This window comes from Hippopotamus amphibius, chromosome 6, assembly GCF_030028045.1.
Source record: "Hippopotamus amphibius kiboko isolate mHipAmp2 chromosome 6, mHipAmp2.hap2, whole genome shotgun sequence".
Taxonomy (NCBI): domain Eukaryota; kingdom Metazoa; phylum Chordata; class Mammalia; order Artiodactyla; family Hippopotamidae; genus Hippopotamus; species Hippopotamus amphibius.
In genome coordinates this window covers 58,173,426-58,196,438 of record NC_080191.1, presented here as the reverse complement: position 1 = coordinate 58,196,438, position 23,013 = coordinate 58,173,426, and the positions used below count along the sequence as shown (strand labels likewise).

The following is a 23,013-nucleotide window of genomic DNA, read 5'->3' as shown; positions in this document are numbered from 1 at the left end:
AAACATCCTATTAAATGCTGCTCTGGCATTCAACACCTGCCTGATAATCTTAATTCCTTCATCAGGAAGCTACAGCAGCAGCATCTGAAATACAGCAGCTTCAAAGATAATGTTGTCATCAAAATGGCTCTAGACCAATTAACCAATTGATGTCTGCAAATTAGTTTGTCCCATATTAATTATTTCATAAACTGATGCCTTTTTTCCCATGTTAAATTTTCAAACCACACTTATATATATGCATGATCAATTTGACCCCAACGACAGTCCTGTCCAATAGAGACGGTGCTGTTATCCCCATTTCATAGGGAAGGAAATAGATGTTCAGAGGGTTAAGAGATTCATTAAAATCCCAGGACAAATACATGGCAGAGTCAGACCCAAGACATCGATCTTCAGACAACCAAACTTTTTACTCGTTTGGTAAAGGGGCTTTACACAAGCCCCAAAGATCAGGCCTCTACTTTAGTGGATAAAATGTTCCTCGACACTTACAAGAATGTGGCTGGTGATACTGCAAAGCCCTGCGCGGCTTGCCAGCAGCTCTTCCTCTGCTTCCCACATTCAGAGGATACCTTGTCCTGTATCTGTTCTCCCACCATAGCAGCTGCTGAGGGCAGGGGGGCCTGGTCTCAGAGGTGGGCTCTGTTTCTGCCCAGACCTGGAAGGGCAAACACATGGCCCAAGAGACTGGATGGCCCAGCAAGTCACACACCACGTGGTGACTGTGGATCCCACGAGGGGCGCTCTGTCAGCTCTTCTCAATGTGCACCTCCCAGCAAGTCAATTGCCTCCTCCAACCTCCCTCCCTCCGACACTAGACGTGGCCCCCATCTCTGCCTTCCACTTCTTGAAGGGAATCCGCTTCTGCTGCAGCCACTGCCTCTGCCCGGTTAAGAGCTACCCCACCATCCGTCAGCTTGTCTGATACACAGATATTGTAGAAGGAAGAAGTACCCTGGGGGTATTTTACCCTAAAAAACTGGCCACCCCTCAGCTAATCTTTAGGAACCGAGTCAGTCAATGTTCACATAGATGCTGCTGCCTGGCTAAGGGCTTTCTAGTCTCTTTGAACTTTAAAATAACTGCAATTGACTCTTCTGAATGTGTCATCACCCACCCTGACTTTTTCTATTTGAGAAGTGGGGTGGATGGCAGGTAGCCCCCAAGCCTTCCACCCCAAAGACTGTGGGGCCTTCCTTTCTCTGTGGGTTCTTCTGCCGATGCCAGAGTGTTAACCCCTGGGGTTCATTGAAGAGGCTCTTCATAATCCACATGTGTCTAGAAGACCTCTTCACAAAAATTATGCATTCATCATCCTGCTCCTTCCTCCCCAGCATTCACACCCTGGTGCATTGTAGAAGCACAAGAAGATTTCAATGGGCAGTGTTTCATTGGAGATATTTTTTAATATCCAAATAACATTTCATAAGATGAAATTTTTTGAGTCATTTTAACTTAGTTGAAAGGCTTATTTTGGGATAAGGGCCTCATTTAATCTTCTCAGCTTGAAGTATTCTACAGCTACTGTTTACAGCAAAAAGTAATTTGCAAATTCTTTACAAAAATGCCAAGTAAAGTAGGATTATTGGAATGTGCTAAAGCCCACTAATCTTCTTATTATGGGATGGCGTAGATGAAGACATAAAAAGTTTAAAAATTTTTTAAAAGATAGTGCATTTGAGAACTGTTCTGTGGTTCCTTTAGATCAAGCAAGAAATGATGTGCAAGGCTTGAGAATGAAGGTGTTAAAATTTACAGAATCTATTCCTCTGGCTCCTGTTTTTTATTCACCCTTCCTATGTCTGGGCATCATTTGCTCATGGGAGATTCACAGATAGTTTTGCTTATCTAACTCAGAGGGATGTTATCAAGTTTGGATGACTTCCATAAAGCAGACTGGGACAAAGGCCAGGGTGGCAGTTCTTCAGGCTGCTTCCAAGGGCATTGCTGCGCCCTCCCCTCAGGCCCTATGATACAAAAGGGGATGTGTTACTCCACAGGCTACCCAGAACTTGAGCTGTATGATGCTAAACTTTCTCTGTGAGGACCATGTTCCTCGAAAATAAATCCATGTAATTTACTTACAAACGCCTAGGAATTGAGCAACACCTAGATTACGTAACCTTAGCATCGCATGCTCCGCAGCCTGGGCACCCGTGGGTAAGGGGAGGCATTTGTACCCAAGCAAATTGTCCAAGGTCAATGGGTACTGCATCTGTAACAAATATAATATAGCAGGGTCAGGACTTCCCTGGTGGTCCAGGGGTTAAGACTCCATGCTTCCACTATAGGGGGCATGGTTTTGATCCCTGGTTGGGGAACTAAGATCCCACATGCAGCCAAAAAAATGAAAAACAAATCATAATAATATAGTAGGATCACAGGACTCTTGATCCAGTGCTCCATTCATGAAGGCCAGCGTCCTTTTTCATTCTCCAATTCAGCAATATCATCTTGAAGGTACATTTCACACTAACCTATTTTGACCCTGTCAAATACTAAGCCCGCTATCCATCACTGGGGTGGGGGAGGAATACCATTATTCAGGACAATTCTTTTGACTTTTTCACTGGACAACTTCTAGGTGCTCAGAAACAAATCAGGAAGGTTAGACGTTCAATAAATTTTCAGAAGACCCAAATAGTACAAAGTTAGCCAATTAGCCCAAATCAGCAATCAGGACAAGATGTAACCTAATTAAATTCAACAGTCTACAAAAGGATGTGTTCAAATAATTTCCCTTCATTATGAATTCTCTAATATAGACACTTTCAATTTAACACAGGATACCACTGAGGGGCCCTTCGTTTCTGGGATCATCAAAGTTACTCGAAGCTTCTTAAATCCTATTTTTAAAAATGCTCAGGGAAATGCACCCCAGCCCAGATTTCAAGACTATTTCAAGTGTTATTGCAGAGTCCACCGTAGACTATGTATCCATGTTATCACACGACTGCACAAAATCAATTTCAAATTTGGGGGTTTTGTTTTGTTGTCTTTTTTTTTTTTAATGGCAAGTCGGATTGTTCGAGGCCAAACCCCTGAGAGTCTCCTGCTACACAACGTCACCTTCTGCAGAGACCACCTCACTGAGTGGCAGACAGCTGCCCCGTGTCCCGTGCCTCAATTTTCTGGCAAGGAGCCTTCGGTAAGAATGAGCCCAGGAGCTTTTAAAAATAGCTGTCGCCACAGTTAAAATAGCTGGAGCTTTTATATGCTTGAAAAAAGAACAGCCCATGTCACCACGAGACAAAGCCAACTCTTTATTAAGTGTGCTAATGGAGAACTCGAGTTATGGATAATTTTAAGAGAGATTTCCTGCCAAAAGCACTCTGTTCATTTTGAAATGTGTTCTTCCACTTACATTTAAATATGGATGTCTGAGAGGGTGGGAATTCAGAGCCCCGCCAGCACAGGCCTGTCTCTAGAGGAGTCAGGAAGCTGTTTGGCTCACCACCCTCTGCTCTCTGTACACTCAGCTCCCTGCCCTCCTGAGCAACTGCCTCCTCCATTCTAAGAATTAATAGCATCCCTTCCCAAACCAATGTTAGGCAATGACCCAGTGAGAATCACACCCTCTTTATAAGCATGCCTTCTCTCCTTCCACACTTTTCAAGATGGAAAAAAATTGAGTTTACATGCATTTACTTCCTGTTCTAATTAAGCATCTACTAAGGAAATAATGACAATAGTAGCCCAAAGTAGACAATCAGAGTAGATGAAAATGTCCATAAGGTCTCAAAGTAAGATTTCTTGGGTACGCTGTAAGCATGACAGTTGGTGGCAGAGAGAAATAAAAATAATAATTCTCTTTGGTCTCCTCACTTGTCTTAGAACAATGCAAACCTTGGGACAGCTGCGTAATTCATGAAAGAAAGTAAATGAAACCAGCATATTAAAATGAGGAGGAAAGAAGTGCCAAAATGTGGATCACAAAAAAATGGATAATAGTATATAGTACATAAATGGTGAGGATTCAGGAAATTAAGTCATCAGCATATGAAGAATGTAATGATTGACTTTTTTGAAAATCCTCAACTCTATTAAATTAAGCACTGGATTTTAACAGTGGAAACTGCTAGGAGAAATGTTTAAAACCGAGAGAAGTGGAATAGATGTGCCCATTAGACTGTGGTTCTTTTAATGGCCAGTATAGATTGTCTCTGTCTTAAACTCAACTATCGGGAGCCACTACCCAGCCTGCATATTAATGAGAAGCATGAATGCCTCTCTAAAATGTTCAGCTACAGTGTCTCCATAAAAAAATCAATACTCTCCCACACCTCATGAATACAGACTAGAGCCCGCTCCCAGCAGCGTATGCTGACATTAATTATCACGAAAGGGGGGAATGTACCCACCTCTCTGTTCACTCTCCCCTGCTATACCTCCTTGCACACCCAAACTCATGTTGTCACTCTTTCCCATTATTTTTAATGGATCCTGATTCAAAGCGTGTGTGGGCTGTGCAATTACCGCTTGGCTGAACTGTACAATATTCTCTCTGATGTCTTAGAGACACTGAATCCAAAAGGCATCCCAAGGACAAGGAAGAGTTCCTATGCTTCACTGCACCATACCTACCCCATCTTCGCAGGACTCCATCTCTCCCTCTTTGCCTGTCTTAACCAGGTGCATTTTCATGGTGTTCTTCTCAATAGAATATTTATCAGTTCACCTTTAGGGGTGAACTACTCCCATGGTAAGGTGAGGATGCTTTGTACATCACCTCATATAAACTAAACTGATGAAAGGAACCAATTATACTTTGAAATCCCCTTTTCCCCACTTGTCTCACTCCCCCCTTTCTGCTCAAACTCACAGACACATGCAAGACTCCAGACTCTAGAATTTTTCATGCAACCCATCTCAAAAGATACCTGGTCTTCCTTAGCCAAAGAAACACCTTATTTCATTTAACTGCAACATTAACAAATAATAATAATAAGATGGGCACTTTTTTAATTACTAGAGAATGATGTCAATGGAAAAAGCTTTAACTGAGGTAGAGTCAATTGAGCAAACTTTTGCCAAGTGGCTATTATATACTTGGCATCGCACTAGATGCAGGATTCAGGGATGTGGTTCCCTGGAAATCTTATTGTCTAGAAAAAGAGGCCATTTATAAATACGCACATAAAATAAAATCAAAGCCAGCATGTTCTTATTTTCTGGTAGGAATGAAAAACCTGGAATGAAAGTGGAGGAAACAAGTTTCATTACTGCAGCTTTTAAATCAACATGATTTTATTTCTATCATAAAATACTCACTGTATAGTGACTTTTTGAGTATTTTTAGAGAAGAAAAAATAAAGCTAAAAATGCACAGAGTCTTTTAACATTAAAGAAACTTAGATACTAAATAGCTCTAGCCCTTTATTTAATAGGTAGAGAAATTGAGGTCCAAGGCGTTTTCATTTCTTCGCTACGGTCACAAAGGGCATTCCAGGCAATATCCCATCAAAGGAGCCAGAGCTCCTAACTCTGTGGCCATGAACTTTCACCTCTGTATTCTTCAAGATTCATTCTGAATCTCTGGCCTCCTTCCACTCCTCATTTTGTTAGCTCTCCGCTGCTCTCTACAGGTATATGCCCCCAACATTGTATTTATTCTGTGAGTAAAGCTAAAACATTTAGGAGCTTGGAGGGAACCTAAATAATAACTCCCTCAAACCTCCCATTTTACAAAACAGAAAATTTGAACATAAAAAGACCCAAGATTTTCCTAAAGGCATAGGGTGAGCGATGGTAACCCCAAGACCAGAACCCAGGTCTTCTGAGACCCAAACCACGTTCTACCTCCCCACACATCCCTCCTGCTCTGGGCTGTGTCTCCTTGTTTTCTCTTGCTCTTGCCTATCCTGGTCATCACTGCTGGGATATATATCTTTGAATATTCATCTCTGGCCATCCTCTCCCTCCGTCCCTACCTTCCAGGGGCTCCAGGAGTATCACAGTGTAACTAAACTGGGCTTTCTCCTCCTGGAGCAATTTATATATTGGATAGAGATAGAGCCGAGGGCTAATAGCTTACATTCGCCTTCCTGACTAACCGTACAAAGAAAAATAATCCATTTCATTTTATCAACATGGAAAAAGCAGAGACCATGACTGACTTGACACCAACAAAATGAAGTGTGTGATGTCTCAAACTTTCTAAAATGGGCGTGGAAGATTATTTGTGAAAACACGTTGAGACTATGGGAGTGTTTTTGCAAATCTCTCTCTAAGCTCATATAGAAAGAATTGCATCCTTGCTATCATTTCTGTAAATATCCAAGCCAATTCCCAAAATACTTTCTGGTTCATTCATGCATAAGAGACCTAAGGATTCACTGCTTTGGTCCAACCCCATCCTTCATTTCTACCCCTTCCTGCCTTTTCCCTTACTCTGTCACCATCGCCGCCTCACCCACAGCATAGGTGGACAAAAGGTTTTATTCTCTCTGCTATTCTGAACATGTTGCTGAACCCCACTGAGGCAGAAAAGAATAAGTGGGTCAAATTGCTTTGTGTTACCTACATAAATTGAGCCTTTATCAGGCAAACAAGAGGCTCCCAGGGAAGAAGCACAGAAGGTTGATGTAGGTGAGAAAAGGTGCCATGCAAACAGACCCAGAAATAAACAAAAGAGATTTAGGAGAAACAAGAAAGATAACAAAAGCAAAAATAATGCTGAAGGGCTTGTGACCTGTCAACAGAAAAGGCAGAGAAAGATAGCGGGAAGGGGAGTAATGAGGGAGGAAGAGGGTATGTCAGTTGGTTAGGGTTTAGTGAATATCTGAGTTCAAGAGAAGGGGACGCCCTTCCTGCTCCTGAGATAGGATTCGAAGAGCAAGGTCCAGTGGAGTTAGAATTCCAAGGAGGGAAGTTGGGGAAATTAGGAGAAGGCCTTGGTTCTAGTCCTGGCTCTCTGTGACCTTACTCTGTCTCTCTAGGCAACACATACCCATTCCCAGAACGTTGTTTTTTCTTTTAAAAGAATGAGGCTAGATTTCCAAGAACGCTTGTCATCCTAAAATTCAATGAATTAATGAGTCTCCAATATTTTGTAAAAGAAGTATCCTTTCTAATGTCAGCACCAAACAGAAAGAAGCATGATTACATGGGAAGAGCACAGGCTGGGTGGTCAAGGCCGTCTGGGTTCATGTCTTCACTGTGCACCTTTTTTATCGCCTTTGTGACCCTGGACAGTTTGTTTCATCTTGCTGAGCCTTAGTGTCCTCTTCCGCAAAACTAAGAGAATATCATATGCCTCCGAAGGTTGTTGGATATCAAACCTAGTATAAATCTTCAAAATTTTTAAATTCTCCTTCCTTCCCTTTTAGGGGAAGCAGATGTCTAATGTTGTAACCCAACCCGTGGTACAAGAGTAGCCCGCTGGTAAACTGAGCCTCGATAAGGCAGGTTACACTCATACAAGGTTAACACAGAATGGAAATGTTCCCTGTGATGATTCTCCAGACAAGTGTTGAGGCTTCTGTTCTGATTCCGTAAACCTACATTTAAAGCGCTGAGAAACTAGCTTTGTTTTATTCCAGATAACACTGACAGTGCGCACACGTGTGTGGCTGTGTGTATGCGTTTGTGGGTGTGTGAGTTGCTTTAGGCAGGCTCCCCAAGTTGTGATGTATTGTTGGCCCTCGAAATTACTATTCAAAACGTTTCTTATTGAATTTCTCATGTCCTGCGTTGACTCGGTAATGTAGTTTGTAAGCCTTTGACTTTGGCTGAGTTTGGGAGCATTTATGACCCTATCATATATAACATAAACATCAATCTGCTTTCTATTTCTTTGCAAACTCAATTATTTCTAATTACATAAAGGCATCATTGATCAAGTAAGCATAAAAACCAATACAGAAGAGTTTAATCTCTTAAATAAGCTTGTAGACTTCAAGGAATAATTGAATGTTATTGTATTTAATACAAGGAGACATCTTTGTTGTTGATAACTGGCCCAAAGTTAAAGGAAAATGTCTAAACCCCATCTTGTTATATATTGATTAGTTCAAATTGAAAATATTTGGATTCTATTTTCATTTCCTTTTCCTCTCTCTCTGCTGCTCTCTGCAGGCTTGGAAATGGGTTTTAGGCCCTGTGGTCTTGTATGCGTGTGAAAGAATAATTAGGTTCTGGCGATTTCAGCAAGAAGTTGTCATCACCAAGGTATGCATGTAGGTTTATGTCTGAATAAAAACCTGAGTGTAGATGAAAATTTTTTATTAGCCCAAGTTTTTAATTTGCCATTTTTATTGCAGAACCATCTGTAACTTAGAGGCTCATCTTCTGTTCTAATAATTGCTTGTATCCTGTGCATCTTTTAGTGAGACTAATTTTACTGAAGACAGGGATCAGGGTTCCCGACTGGTACACAGAATTCTGATAAAGGTTACAGTACAGCCCTGGAATCATCAGTATTTCTCTTTATTTTGGTGCCCCACTGCGGGGAAGAGGCAGGAGGGCTGAGTATGCTTTACATGGATCATAGCAACTTAGAGTATAACCACTTGCTCCATCACATAAAAACATGGATGTTGCAAACACACAAATAATGTACATATATTTTCAAGTACACACACTCACACTTGGAACCACTAAGCAGAAGATGGGGGAACAGTCACCCTTAGGTTCAGAGGGAGAAAGGGCACTGGGGTGGGGGGTTCAAAATGGAGAGGAAGGGTGCACAAGGAGCCCTGCCCTAGTGAATGAAGGCGTGGTGGTAGTATTTTCCAATCTTGCCATCCTTCCTCACAGCTATCCAATTTTTACCTCCTTCTGGAGGAAGATCTCAGCAGGTAGATCAAGAATATATGCCTAGGAGGACCTTCCTGGGGGTCCAGTGGTTAAGACGCTGTGCTTCCACTGCAGGGAGCACAGGTTCAATCCCTGCTCAGGGAACTAAGTTCCCGCATGCCTTGCAGTGCAGCCAAAAAATTTTAAAAAAGAGAGAAAGAAAAAAGAAAAAGGATACATGGCTAGGAGAATGAAAAGTCACCCCGAACTCTCCCCCCAGTTGTTTAAATATCTTAGAAGAAATTCTCTGCTAACCAAACCCGTGCAGCTTTGCTAGTACAGTATTAACAGAATACTCTATCTCTTTAACTGTCTTCATAAGAGCAGATGCACAGAAATTGCTTCATATTTCTGTTTTAAGCTGCTTCTGTGTTGCTGTTTTTAAGTTAAGCACCAAAGGATATCAAGCTGTATCAAAAGACAGTAAAACTTCTGGAAATCTACTCGAGCTGTTACTAGGGAGACCATTTAACAGCAAAATCAGAACGAATATCAGTAGGGAGAAGAGAAACTAATGATTAAAATGCTGTGAAATTCTCTTCTGAATGGAAAAATACTGTCACAAGATCTAGACACTAGATTTTACTCCCTTATACCTCCTGCCACAAAAGAAGACCTGGGGACCTGGAAACAAGAAGGAAGTCTAAGAAAGGAAATTAGTTCTTTGTCTCTGATAAGTAGCGAGTTACAGAGCTCTCTTTAAAAAGCAATAGCCTTTGCATCATGCTTTCTTACATCTAAAACTCAGAGCCTAGCTAGGAGATTAGACAAGACTTGACTAAAACCAAACCAAACAAACAAAATGTTTCAGAGGGTGAAGATTGTTTTGTACTTAGAATAGAGAAATACCAGGGTTAGTTCACCAGGGAGCAAGAAAAGATGCACATCATTGAAAATGGTAACAAACTGGACCAACATTTTAAAACATGAAGTTAATTCTGTGGCTATTTTAATAACTAAGCATAATTAAGTGCTATGGATGATATGCTAGCTTATATTCTCTTGGGCCTGAAATTAACTGTGCTATCTAAATCATGGCCACTTAAGACAAACAGTCACATGCTGGACACCACTTTGCCCCTGGATGCAGCTACCCAGATTTCCAGCCTAGCACTCTGAAGGAGATCAATGCCGTTCTTGCTGGAGTTGCCAACCAGGACATGAAAGTGATGGCAACGATTCCTGGAAACTCATAACGAAAGGTCTACGTCGGTTATACCTCAAAGAAGTCGATATAAAAATTAAAAAACCTTTGATGGAATGAAGGCCATTGTCTTATTATTTAACATGAGTGAAAGAACCAACCACTCTCTTGCTGTGATTTAGGTGGTAAGCCATCCATCTAGAGTGCTGGAACTTCACATGAAAAAGCATGACTTCAAAATGGCGCCAGGGCAGTACATCTTGATCCAGTGCCCATCCATATCCTCGCTAGAGTGGCACCCCTTCACCCTCACCTCCGCTCCCCAGGAGGACTTCTTCAGTGTGCACATCCGGGCAGCAGGAGACTGGACAGAAGCTTTATGTAAGGCCTTTGGGGCAGAGGGACAGGCCCTGAAAGAGCCCTGGAGCCTGCCAAGGTGGGAGCCCATTTCTTTTTTATGTATATGTATAAGTTAGAACATTATAAAAAGTAAGGTCCTTTAGTGCATCAACACGCTAACAACTTCAGCAATATCTTTATTACATATAGATTGTCAATTTGAGTCCATATTTAAAATTTGACCATCTCTGTTTAAAAAGTGTAATTCGGTAGATTTCCAGCAGGAGCAAGTATGTTTCTTTAGAAACACAAACGTTCAACAAAGGCAGGTGATGATCCTGGGAGAGGAAACATTTTGCTTTCACAGGTCCAAAACATCACTCTGGGAAATTATAAGCAGCTTGTGATGAGTCAGGCAGCCTTGTGAACTTTTTGCTGTCACTGCCTGAGGTTTTTCAATTACATTTGCAAAGTGTGTTCTCCATAAGGAGGATGCTTTAATCTGGCAGGCCCCATACCCTGGAGAAAGAGCTAAGCCATTAGACTAAAGCTCAGAAAATGACAAAATAATCTGAGAATCAAGTAAGTTGGTGGTGGTGTGCATTCGCAGTCCCACGTGTGTGCAAAAAGTATTCATTAACCTCCACTGTGTGCCAGCAATACAGAGATGCAAAACAGTGCCTCCATTCTCTAGGACTTCAAGAGGTCTAGTGAAATCAAACTAATGTGTGTGCAAACTAATGCTTTAACTTTGTGACAAGGAAGATGGGTAGACCTGAGAAAGCTGGAAGAGTATTGATACCGTCCGCAGTTTCCTAGAATTGTCATAACAAAGTACCACTGGGGGGCTTAAAACAACAGAGATGTGTTCTCTCGCTGTTCTGGAGCCCACAGTTCTAAACCCTAGGTGTCAGCAGGGCCATGCTCCCTCTGAAAGCTGTAGGAAGGAAGGCTTCCTTGGCTCCTCCCAGCTCCTCTTGGTTTATGAGCCATCCTAGGTGTTCCTAGGCTGCAGCTGTGGCAGTTCAATCTCTTCCCCTGTCATCATGTGGTGTTCTCCCCTCTTGTGTCTGTGTCTCTGTGTTTCTGGGGTCCCTTCTTACAAAGATACCAGTCATACTGGATTAAGGGCCCGTCTTCCTGAATGACATCATCTTACCTTGATTACATCTGCAACAACCCTATTTCCAAATAAGGTCACATCCTAAGGTACTGAGGGTTAGGATTTCAACATATCAACTGGAGGACACAGTTCAGTCCAAAACAACATCCTATTCAGAAAAGCCCGGGCACGATACAGAAGTCCCAGCCTAAATAACCACACCTTAGTTCCTTTCAATAAGCAATGGCCTAAAGTCAATTTCCACTCTTGCTGTAGGATTACCCAGTAAGCACTCAAAGCCCACATTTAGGGCCCCAGAAAAAGGGATACACAAAAAAAAATGTTGAAAAAAACATTGTGAAAGAATTGATATTTCAAAAGAAGCATCAAGACATCCCCTCTTCTGCCATCCTTGGAGGGTATCAAGAACTGCTAAGCAGCGGCCACAGCTACAAGACATCGGGTGGTGAACACTGTAAGAACACACTTAGAATGGAACTTCCTAAGGGCGGGAGGTTGTCTGTCCTCCTCTGTACATCCTGTGCCTAGGACAATGTCTCACAAATAGTGGGTACAGAGGAAATATTTGATGAGGAATGAATACCTGGACCCAAAATGGATACTTCAGCTCATTTAACTTAACACATATTAACAGGTGGTAAACTAGACACCAGAACAAAGTTAAGGCACAGAATCTATTCAGCTTATTGTCCCTCCTTCTGTCTCCCCTTGGGACACTGAACTGTGACTACATAGCACTGGGCTGCTTGTGTTGAGTGGGTGGGAAGAGTCACAGCCTTCATTCCAAACACTGGTACTAAAGAGCAGTGTGATGACAAACCAAGTACAAACATCATCTGTTCAGACCAGAGTCCCAGGTCAGAGGACAGCATCTGACTATTCCATTAAGATCTAAACTTTTTATCATGGAAAGGAAGCTATGTAACAGAATTCTGAGGTTCAGAATGCAGTGTGAATACTTAAAATCAGGAATGAAAGTAGACACACACACACACACACACACACACACACACTGGTCCCAGCCCTCCCTCGGCATTGCCAAGGTGGATACTGTCATCCTATTTGCTAACCTGGTTTCTGTTCTGAGTGTATACAGTTAACCAGCCCATCAACCAATCTTCCCCTTCACAAACCAGCTTGCAATTCAGCCAGTTGCCCAACAAGAGCCCAGGATGTGTTTCTCTGTAGTCAGTATGCTTTCTTTTTTTTTTTTTTTATTGAAGTATAGTTGATTTATAATGTATTATTTTCGGGTATACAGAAAAGTGATTCAGTTATACATCTATACATATATCTATTTTTTTTCAGATTCTTTTCCCTTATAGATTATTACAAAATATTGAGTATAGTTCCCTGTGCTATACAGTAGGTCCTTGTTAGTTACCTATTTTATATATATAGTAGTATCTATTAACCCCAAACTCCTAATTTATCCACCCCCCACTTTCCGTTTTGGTAACCCCACATTTGTTTTCTATGTCTGTGGGTCTGCTTCTGTTTTGTATATAAGTTCATTTGTATCTTTTTTAAAGATTCTAGGTGTAAGTGGTATGGTATGATCTTTGGCATGCTTTCATCTCTGGAGCACATCTTCAGCTCCAGGCCTGGCATGATCTGCCGCCCAGGCCTCCCTGAGCACCCCTGCTCCACCTCCCACTCCCTCCCTGCACTCAGCCATTCTTCCACCTCTTTCTTCTCTCCCACACCGAGCACACTCTCCTCCGTGCCTTTGCCACTGCTGTTCCCTCTCCCCCGCACGCTCTTTCCCAAGTCTGTGCTCTCTGCTGCCTCACTGCCCTCAGGTCTCTGCTCCAACGTCTCCTAATGAGGCCTTCCCCCACCCCTCCTGTGACAGGACAACCCGGACGGACACTCCACACTCGGGGTCGCTCTGCCCTGTGCCTTACTTTCTTCCTCTCCACCTGACGCTAAATACCTGCTTGGTTATTTGTTTACCATTTATCTCTGCACACCAGAATGGGGACTTTATCTCTTTGATTCACTTTGTTATCCTCAGTGCCCAGAACAGGCCCTAACTCTCAGCTGGCATTCAATAAATATTTATCGAGTGAATAAAAATGAGTCGCTGTACACAGTGCGGCTTCCCTTCCTTTGTTAAATTCGTTTGACCTCTGCCTCTATATGTGTGTAGGCATACGTATTAGCAGTAAACCCCTCAAAAACCTAGATTTGTTTAAATCTTCAAAACATGAAGAATCAGAATTTTATTGAACTTCCTTTGATGATTTTGCCTCTCAACATTGTTTTAATCTTGGATTAAATGTAACACTTTAGGGAGAATACCATAATTTTCACTGCTTTGGACGGGAAAGGATTTAATCCAGCCCCAGGAAACTGTGAGACAAGCAGTGGCTGAGGAGCCCAAGAGGAGATGCAAAGCTTAGCGAAGAGCAGGGAAACTCTTCCTCTGAACTTGGGAAAAAGGGAGAAGGCAAGCTCTTTTAAAAGACTTCGCATTAACAGATACACATTACTAAGTATAAAATGGATGAACAACAAGGACCTACTGTATAGCACAGGAAACTGTATTCAATACCTTCTAATAACCTATAATGGAAAAGAATCTGAAAAAGAATAGATATGTATGTAGGTATCACTGAATCACTTTGCTGTACACCTGAAACAATGTAAATCAACTATACTTCAATAAAAATAAATAAAAGACCACCTTCTGAAGTAAAATGGAGGTATTTCTCAGAGTCAGTGTTAGAGTTTTCAGGGATTTAATCTACTGCCTAGAGCCAAGGGCTCCAGCGTCCGATAGCCTGGGTTCAAAATCCAATTTTGCATGTGATCTTGGAGGATGTGTGTAACACCTGCCTCAGTTTCCTCATCTGTAAGGTGAAGGTGATAATAATAGTGTGTAGGTTTTGTTCAGGATTAAATATGACAGTCCATATGAAGCCCTTAGCATGATTGCATAGTAAAAAATAAAAGTTAGCCACTATTGTTATTGGCAAAATCAGAAAGGTCACATACCACAGAGACGACAATGAAAGTGCTGATGAAACAGGGAGGACAGCATGGATGAATAAAGGTCATGGGTTCAGAGAAACAAGACGGGAGGTTGATGAGGAGGTAGGAGATGCTGCTGATGAGAAATGTCAAGGGCCAGTGTGATGTGGCTGCTGGAAAAGGAACTCGCTTCTAAGCTACTTTATTGGAAACTGTATCCACGTCAGACAGGAAGCAACTGAGTGAACCTGATAAACAAGAATCTGTGCAAAGGAAGGCAATTCAACATTGTGAGAAATGTAAATAGTTTGGTCCAAAAAAGAACAATTGGGGTGTCATGATAGCTAGATCAACTAGTTTAAGGCTTGAGAGACAGGAAAGGGAAAAGACCTGGTTTGTGTTTCTCAGGGAGACAAAAGGCATGAGTTGTCATGAGGCAGATCCCAGTGAGACAGGAGAGAAAACTGTCCAATACTTAGACCTGCCCCTCGAGGGAACAAGGGGCCCTGCAATTTCACATGGGAAAGTGATCAGCCTTCAGGGATGTGAAAGAAAGGATCTGTATCACCGGGCAGGTTGGACTCAATATTTCCTCCTGCTGCTTCCAGCTTAGAGTCTCAATTTTAATTATGTAGACATTTGTTTATTAGTCATTTCTATTATGCATTTCTAGAATTATATGACACAATTCTTCTTTGGGTTTAATTGTTACCTTTTAAAATCAGTGTCAAATAAATCCAAAATACAACTAATTATAAAAACGATTAACAATAAGACATTTTAATCATGGACAGTTTCATTTTTTCTCTCTTTCAATTCCCCTTATCTAATTATTTATAAAAGAATCTACCATGGGCTGAGATACTGACCCTTTCTGATTAATGACCTTTTATTTTTATTCTTCTATTTCCATACATCAATATGTAATAAAGCCTTATTAATTAAGATTAACTTGAGGAGAGTTAATTTGAATTGTTAGGAGGCCTGGCCTGTGGAATATTTTAAAATAAACCCAATTGAACTTTCATGAACACATAGTAAGCCCAAATGGGCCAACCTCGGGTGCCTTCAACAGACACTCCTTAGGGAATGGTTGTGAATAACTTAGAAGCGTTTTAATTAGCATATCTTTGTTCATATGTAAATGTGTGCTTTTGGAATAGTTGAGGTTATTTAACACATTCCGTTGACTGAACTATTTTAAACATTCCCTTTACAATTTATTCAATAAATTGTTATTGAACAACTCCACGTAATGTGCTAGGATGCAGCGGTGGGCAAAAACAGACGTGGCCCCTCTATCTGCAGACCTTACGATCTAGTGACCAAACAGTCAGTAATCAAGTCACAGACACACACACACACATACACACACACACACACCACTGAAAACAACTATAAATTACAACTGTGATGAGAACTACAGAGGAGAGATACATGGTGTTATAAATGATCTGAGAGGGGATTTAACCTAGTCTAAGAAATCCTTGAGGACTTCCCCACGGAAATGATAATTGGGATAAGATCTAATAGAAGGGTAACTATGTACCAAATAAGAGAATAGGCGAGAACTTGGGACAGAGTATTCCAAGCGATTAGTTGGATTATCAGTGCAAAATCCTCCTGGCTGAAGAGGGTCCTGTGTACTTTAGGAAATAAAAGAAAAGCCAGTGTGAAGAACTGGTCATGAGAGAGCAAAATCCAGGGATCAGTCCATTTAGAACCATGTTAAAGACAACTGCACTTACTCAATGAATATGCATTATCCTTATAAAGAAAAATTTGCTAAGCATAGACAAAACATCAGTGCCGCCCCTGGCCTAATTATCACAGATTTTTGAATTTGCATATTCTAAAATAATGAGTTTTAGAAATTCCACACAACTGACAAATTATTCCAAAATTGTTTATTCCAAATGAATGGCTTCCATTAGACTAAGATTATGTAAACATACTAAGAGGGGGGAATGCAAGAAATAAAAACAGGGAAGAATTATATTAGCAAAAGGACAGATAAGGCTTCTAAACCATCTTGATGACTCTGTTTTTTCCCTCTGATGGCAGCTGGGGGAAAAAAGGAAAAGAAAAGGCATCTTATGTCAATCTTCAGGATGCTTGAAGGCAAAATAGTCTTCTAAGAACTGTAAAAAGAGCCGTGCCCTGAGGCCAGCCACCAGATCGCTACACTAGGTTGTGTCCAAACAGGGCATGCTCTAGCACACTTTTGCCAACGCTTCCTGTACAGAGCACTGGTTTAGGATGGCTTTGTTTTCGAGAGCGGAGTGTTCTGAATGTCAAACTGCACACTTTGTGATTGCAGGCTGGCGGTGGATGGGCCGTTTGGAGCTGCACTAACAGATGTGTTTGACTATCCAGTGAGCATGTGCATCGCCGCGGGAGTAGGGGTCACTCCCTTTGCCGCTCTTCTGAAATCTATCTGGTACCAATGTTGTGAGCCACAAACCCAGCAGAAGCTGAGCAAGGTATGGAAAAAAATCATCAGCTCACTCTTCCATGAATTCAAAGGTGCAACGTCCTTCTATCTATCATCTGCCAATTCCTGGGGAGGGTTTTAATTAACTAGGAGGGATAAACTCAAGGATCCTTAACTACACTTACATTCTTAAAAATCTCCATTCGGTATTACATTTATGAGAAGGGTTATGTCTAATCTTGTTAAAGATGACAAGACAAATTTTATTGCTTCATTGCCATTACAGGACATGTAATTGCTCATGTCAGTAAAATATGGACAGCTGCAAACGGCTATGTGACTGGGCTGCAGTGAGTACTATTAACAGGCAGCCTCAGACTCTTGAGCTTGATACTATGTTTGTAAGCGTACAATTCAATATCTTCATCTCATGGACTCGGGGTCTTAATTGAGGAGCAAAAATGCCACAGTTGGGATTCATTTGTCATTTTGCTTGGTGTTGCCATCCAGCTCCAAATCTCCCTTTTGTCATTTCTCATATGTTCTCTGACTAGCTGCCTCCATGGTTACCTTTCTCCCTTTGTCCATCCGGTATTTTAACCCTCTTAGGACCAGCAACAGACACCAGAGCAGCTGGAGAAAGAGATGTCAAGTTGAATGGTGTCAACTCAGGAAAGCCAAGGACATTAGGTGAACCCGGTTCTAGTCCTGGTTCTGCCACTTCTCTGATTAACACTTTGGCTGCAGTGTTCTCATCTATCCAAGGAAGATGCTGGATTAGGTCAGCATGTCTACAGAATGTTAGTCATATGAGAGGGTCCACTAAAGAGAATTCTGTAGTTAAATGACTTCTCAAATGCTGTGAAAAGTCCCCCTTTAGAAGATCTTCTATTAGCCTATTAAATAAGTTCTGCAGAACCTAAGAACCTCATTTAGTTTCATTTCACCCACCCTTCCCAAGCATATTTAGCTGTGGAAACTTTCTTCATCTCTCAATCTTTAAGAAATGGCACTTTGTGAAGCACCGGGGCAAGCCCAGACTGAAAGATCCCTACAGGTGGGCTTTCTCAACTAAGAAGTTAGAGTAAAATGAGCTATCATTTCGTGAGTTTCCAAGTGACAGGTGCTTGACATATGTTTTCTTATTTTATTTTTATAATCTTCCCAACAACCTTAGAAAGTAGATGACACAAGCTCTGTGTTCCAAATAAGGATTCTGAAGCTTTAGAGAGACTAAAGTTACTTTCCTGAAAATACACTGTTAATGAAAGGCAAAAAAATCAGGATTCAAACTCAGGTCCATCTGGCTCTCTGGTTTGACATAACCAACACATGGTAGACATGACTCCCACATAGTGTATTGTAGGAAGACTGTGGGTCAGAGAATCTACCTTGGCCTCATTACACCCTCACTAGAAATATCACCCTGAGTGCATCAGTTCACCTCTCTGAGCCGGGTTTCTTCATCCACATAATGGAGAGATGGGTCTGTATTCAAGTTTTAATACCAAATAAAACAAATAAATAATGTAGAAACATTACTGTGTAAACATGTATAAGGTTATATTGTGTTCATTATAGCTGCCAAAGATGTAAATAGATTAGTAGTACCTCCATGAATATTCATAGCCTAGATTAATGAAGCATTGATTACCTAGAAAGCAGGGAGTTAGACATTTTACATATACCATCTCACATAATCTTTTTAAGGTACTTACCACTTTTATTCCCATTTTACAGATGAGAAAACTGAAGCTGGATCACAAAGCTAATGTGAATGATAGAGTCATATTATTGAATTGTTATAATACCTCTCTCAGATAAGTAGTATCCTCAGTGAGGAAACGGAAGCACAGAGAGCTAGTAAATATCAGAATAAGAGTTTGAATCCAGGTCCTTACTAAGCTAAATCCCATCTTCTTTCCTTTATACCACAATAAGTTTAACCAAGTATTTCAGTCTGCTTGGGCTGCTGTAACAAAATACCATAGATGGGGTGATTTATAAACAACAGAAATGTACTGGGTTGGCCAAAATTTCGCTCAGGTTTTTCGTTGCATCTTACAGAAAAACTCGAACAAACTTTTTGGCCAATAGAGTATTTCTTACAGTTCTGGAGGCTGGGAAGTCCAAGATCAATGCACTGGCAGACATGGTGTCTGATGAGAGCCCAGTGCTTGACTTATGGAGGGTCATCTTCTAGCTGTATCTTCCCAGTGCAGGAGGGAGGCAAGGGAACTTCTTGGACACTAATGGGCATGAATCCCATTCAAGAGGGCTCCACCTTTGTGACCTAATCACCTCCCACAGTCCCCACCTCCAAATACCATCACACGGGGGATTAGATTTCAACATATGCATTTGGGAGAGGGGGGACACAAACATTCAGTCTAGGGCACAAAGCAAGCAAAACAGACACTGTTTTATACATTTGGACCCCACTGCAAAGCTTTGTTATGGTTTGTGTAGATTCTCAGTCTCCTTAAGCTCTTCCCTCTTGCTGTCTACCCAGTCAACCCACTTCTAGAGGCGGCTCATTGCTTCATGGTTCTCGTTGTACTGAAGGTCACACTGTGCTTTGCGTGGAGATGGTGAGGGGATTACGTATCTCACTTTCATTCATTTATTCACTCGATGGGTATTTATTCAACAATCCTTTACCCCTGTGCTGTTCTCCTATATCATTTAACTTTCTTTTTTGTATTAAGGTTCACAAAGTACCTTATTTCCCTTAACAGATTCTGAGCTCCTTGAGCTTAGCTTCTGTGGATATCTTCGTAATTAGAGACATATATATATTTATACATGCACCATAAATTTTGAATAAATCAATGAGTGAATAAATGTCCGCATGCCCAAGAGAATTAACAAATGGCTTCTTCACAAATTTCTGTAAGAGTCTAGGTTACTAAGATTACTTCTTTTTTTATTTAAACAAAAAGACTATTAGTCCGGTAACTTTATAATTAAAATAATACATTTGAGTTATTTTATCGCAAATAGGAAAAATTCTTCTAAGAGCCCACAAAATCTTAAAGTCCATGTCGGAACCCACAAAATCTTAATACCACTTCCCCTCTCACCATTCCATTGTTATTCCTGGGCTCTGTTTATGGGTTTTCTCAGGGCTGTTTCAGTGGGAGGGCTAAGAAGTTACCACAAAACTATAAAACAGGGGCTTTGATCTCTAGTCCAAAAAACAGAAACCATAGAATTGGAAATAAAACACAATGGCTTTCATGACTTATAAAAGTTGGGAGAAATAATGAGACAACCCTCAACTGAAAATAAAGGTAGGAGTTACCGTACATGGGAGAAATGAAACTAAAAGCATAGATTCACAAAACTGAAGGGGCAGGACCTCCCAGTTTTGCATAGGACAATATTTAGAGTGGGAAGTGATTTGTCCAAAATCCCTACCAGGCTAGCCATTGAGCCAGCACAGGAGCCTGTGTTTCTGGTTTCAAAGATCTTTCATGAAAGAAGTGAGGTTTCATGCTATTGAAAGTTTAAGCTGAAAATCACACTTGAGATCCACTCCCTCAGCATCTGCATGCTTGAGAAAAAGTTTAGGAAATTTCTCTGTTTTAAAGCAATTTTGTGTTTATTTGAGTACAGCTATCATTAGGCTTATGTAACTAATATTTGTCAGGGCCACCCACATGCTTTTGAGATATAAATACTACTCCTTCCACTAAACTGTCAGCATCTCTATAATTTTTTAAGTGCAGCAGAGCAAAGCAGTACTTTCTTATCTAACAGCATCTTCACAATTATAGATCTGGGTTATAGTTTTCAGAGCGTCCTCTTCTATAACAAGGAAAGGGGAGAAAACAGCATAGGGGTTCAGATTTGGAATTTTAAGCTTAAATGGTTAAATGCAATCAGCTGGGACTTTCTCTCTCCTGTTTAAAACACCGGTTGGCATAAAGGCAGACATTTTTACATACAAGCCTTCTGTTGCAAGTCCACAGTCAAAAATTTGCACCAAAGTTTTCTTAGTGGTGACCACTGCAACTACATCTCTTTATCCTTCTCCTCAGCCACACTATTCTAGAACACTTCTTAGTAAAACGCAAGAGAATATCCAATAGGACTCCTGCCTCTTCTTTGGGGTCATATGAGACACTTTCTGTTTAAAGCTGGCATTTTCCAAATTTCTTTCTAGCTATGTTTTATCATTAAAGATAGTGGGGAGGAGGGGTAGAGGAAGAGAGAGAAGTGGTTAGGAGGAGACTTCCCAAGAAGGCAAAATAACAATAAATATAAAGATGCCCTGCTGTGAAGAAAATGGGAAAAAGTTGTAATATATTAAAGGGATTATTTTCAACCCAAGAGTCAGAGCCAAACTTCACTGAGTTGGAGGCAGATGGGAACACAGCGCTCCTTTGGAGTGAGGGAAGGGGTATGTGAGCGTCTGGGACGTCCCTGTGATACAATATGCCGGAAACCGAGGGTAAAAATGCCCTTTGGCGATGGACGTCCCCCAACTCCTGCCTTACGGGGATGATTAATTCTACATCACCCTCAATTTGTGAAAAGAGCCCTTGAAAAAGATTAGGACAGTTTGCTTGTGCAAACTGTCAAAATGATGAATGGAAATAGGTGTGTACAAACGGGTCGGATGGGGGCAGATTGCTGACATAAATGTATTGGCCTCCACATTTTAGTTCTCTAAATATCACAGCCGTGCAGTCAGAACCAAGAGAACGGCCAACTGGATGATTTGGTTCATTTTCTTAACTGCATATGTAATCTTCAGACGATAATAAAATAGATTCTAGAAAAACTGAGATAATCTAATTTCTTCATAAATTGTCTTCCTTCATCAGCTCAATAATACATAACCGTGATAATGGGTATTTATAGTGTGTCCCGTGCAAAATGGCCTTTGGGTTCTTAACCTAATATAATAAACAGATAATTCAAATAAAAAGACAGCATGGGCCAGTGGGAATGAGGCAAAGAGGCCAAGAAAGGCAAAAATCCATACTCTCCTTAAATATATTAATAAAACAAAGAAGGACCTGCTTTCTTTTCTAATGAATGAAAAATGCATTTAATTTAATCCGTTTAGTTTGAGAAATTATTTACTTTCACTTTCCCTCACCCTGGTGCTCTGGCTACTCCCGGAATTGATCATCTCTAGTAACCACTGAGAGTGTCCTGATAAATTGAACCTGGGCGCACGAGGCCAGCTTGCGTCTCCGGGAGACACACGTGCTTCTCATCTTTCACTAGGTGGCCTCAAAAGACTCCAGTTCCCCATGAGGCCTCCCCATTGCCCTGTGGGGAAGTGACCAGTATTAATATTTTTAATATCTTGGTTTATTAACCACACAAGCCATACATGACTACAGGGTCCTTGTAAAAGATTCAGATAAAACAGTCAAAAATCTCCCTTCGGAACAGACTTGTGGTTGCCAGGAGGGGGGTGGGGATTGACTGGAGTTTGTGGGTTGGCAGATGCAAACTATTACACTTAGAATACATAAACAACAAGATCCTAATGTATAGCACAGAGAACTATATTTAATATCTTAAGATAAACCATAATGGAAAAGAATCTGAAAAAGAATATATATGTATAACTGAATCACTTTGGTGTACATCAGAAATTAACACAACATTGTAAATCAACTATACTTCAATTAAAAAAAAAAAAGAATGTGTAAGCATGGCTTTACAGAGAGGAAAGTGCACTGTTCTGGGGACCCTTGTAATGAAACACAGCAAGACTTCATTTAGCTGTTTTTTTAAAACCTCATTTATGTTTAGAAATAAATTGATTTAGCAGTTTGGAAAAAAAAAGTCTCCCTTGATTCACCTTCCTTCCCACACTAACCACCACCACCACCACCACCACCACCTGGCCCTCCAGGCTTCTCACCTGAAACAGTTGAGCACATCCATTCCTTTCCTGCACATTTGTGTACACAGATGCACCTACACACACCTGCTTTTTATTTTACTTTATTTTATTTTTACATAAATAGGGATGTGGGATGGGGTGAGAGGGAAAGAAAGAAAGATGTGCAATTTGTGGTTTTGGTTTTCATTCTAACTTGAAGGCCTGGAGCTCCTTCCAGTGTTGATGCCTACTTACTGACTTTATTTTATTTAGCGCCTTCCATGAATTCTGTAGTGTGACTGTCTCACAATTGATGTAATCATTCTAGTGTTAATGAACAGTCCAGT

The 23,013-nt window shown here is 41.0% G+C and overlaps 1 protein-coding gene across 1 annotated transcript in view; it reads left to right on the top strand.

Moving 5' to 3' along the window:
* NOX3 (NADPH oxidase 3) overlaps positions 1-23,013 on the top strand; it is a 58,016-nt gene that overhangs the window by 13,397 nt on the left and 21,606 nt on the right. The window contains exons 7-10 of the mRNA XM_057739548.1: positions 3,022-3,151; positions 8,080-8,172; positions 10,126-10,379; positions 16,702-16,864. Of these exons, the coding sequence (XP_057595531.1) occupies positions 3,022-3,151; positions 8,080-8,172; positions 10,126-10,379; positions 16,702-16,864 (640 nt within the window). The remainder of the gene's footprint in view (positions 1-3,021; positions 3,152-8,079; positions 8,173-10,125; positions 10,380-16,701; positions 16,865-23,013) is intronic.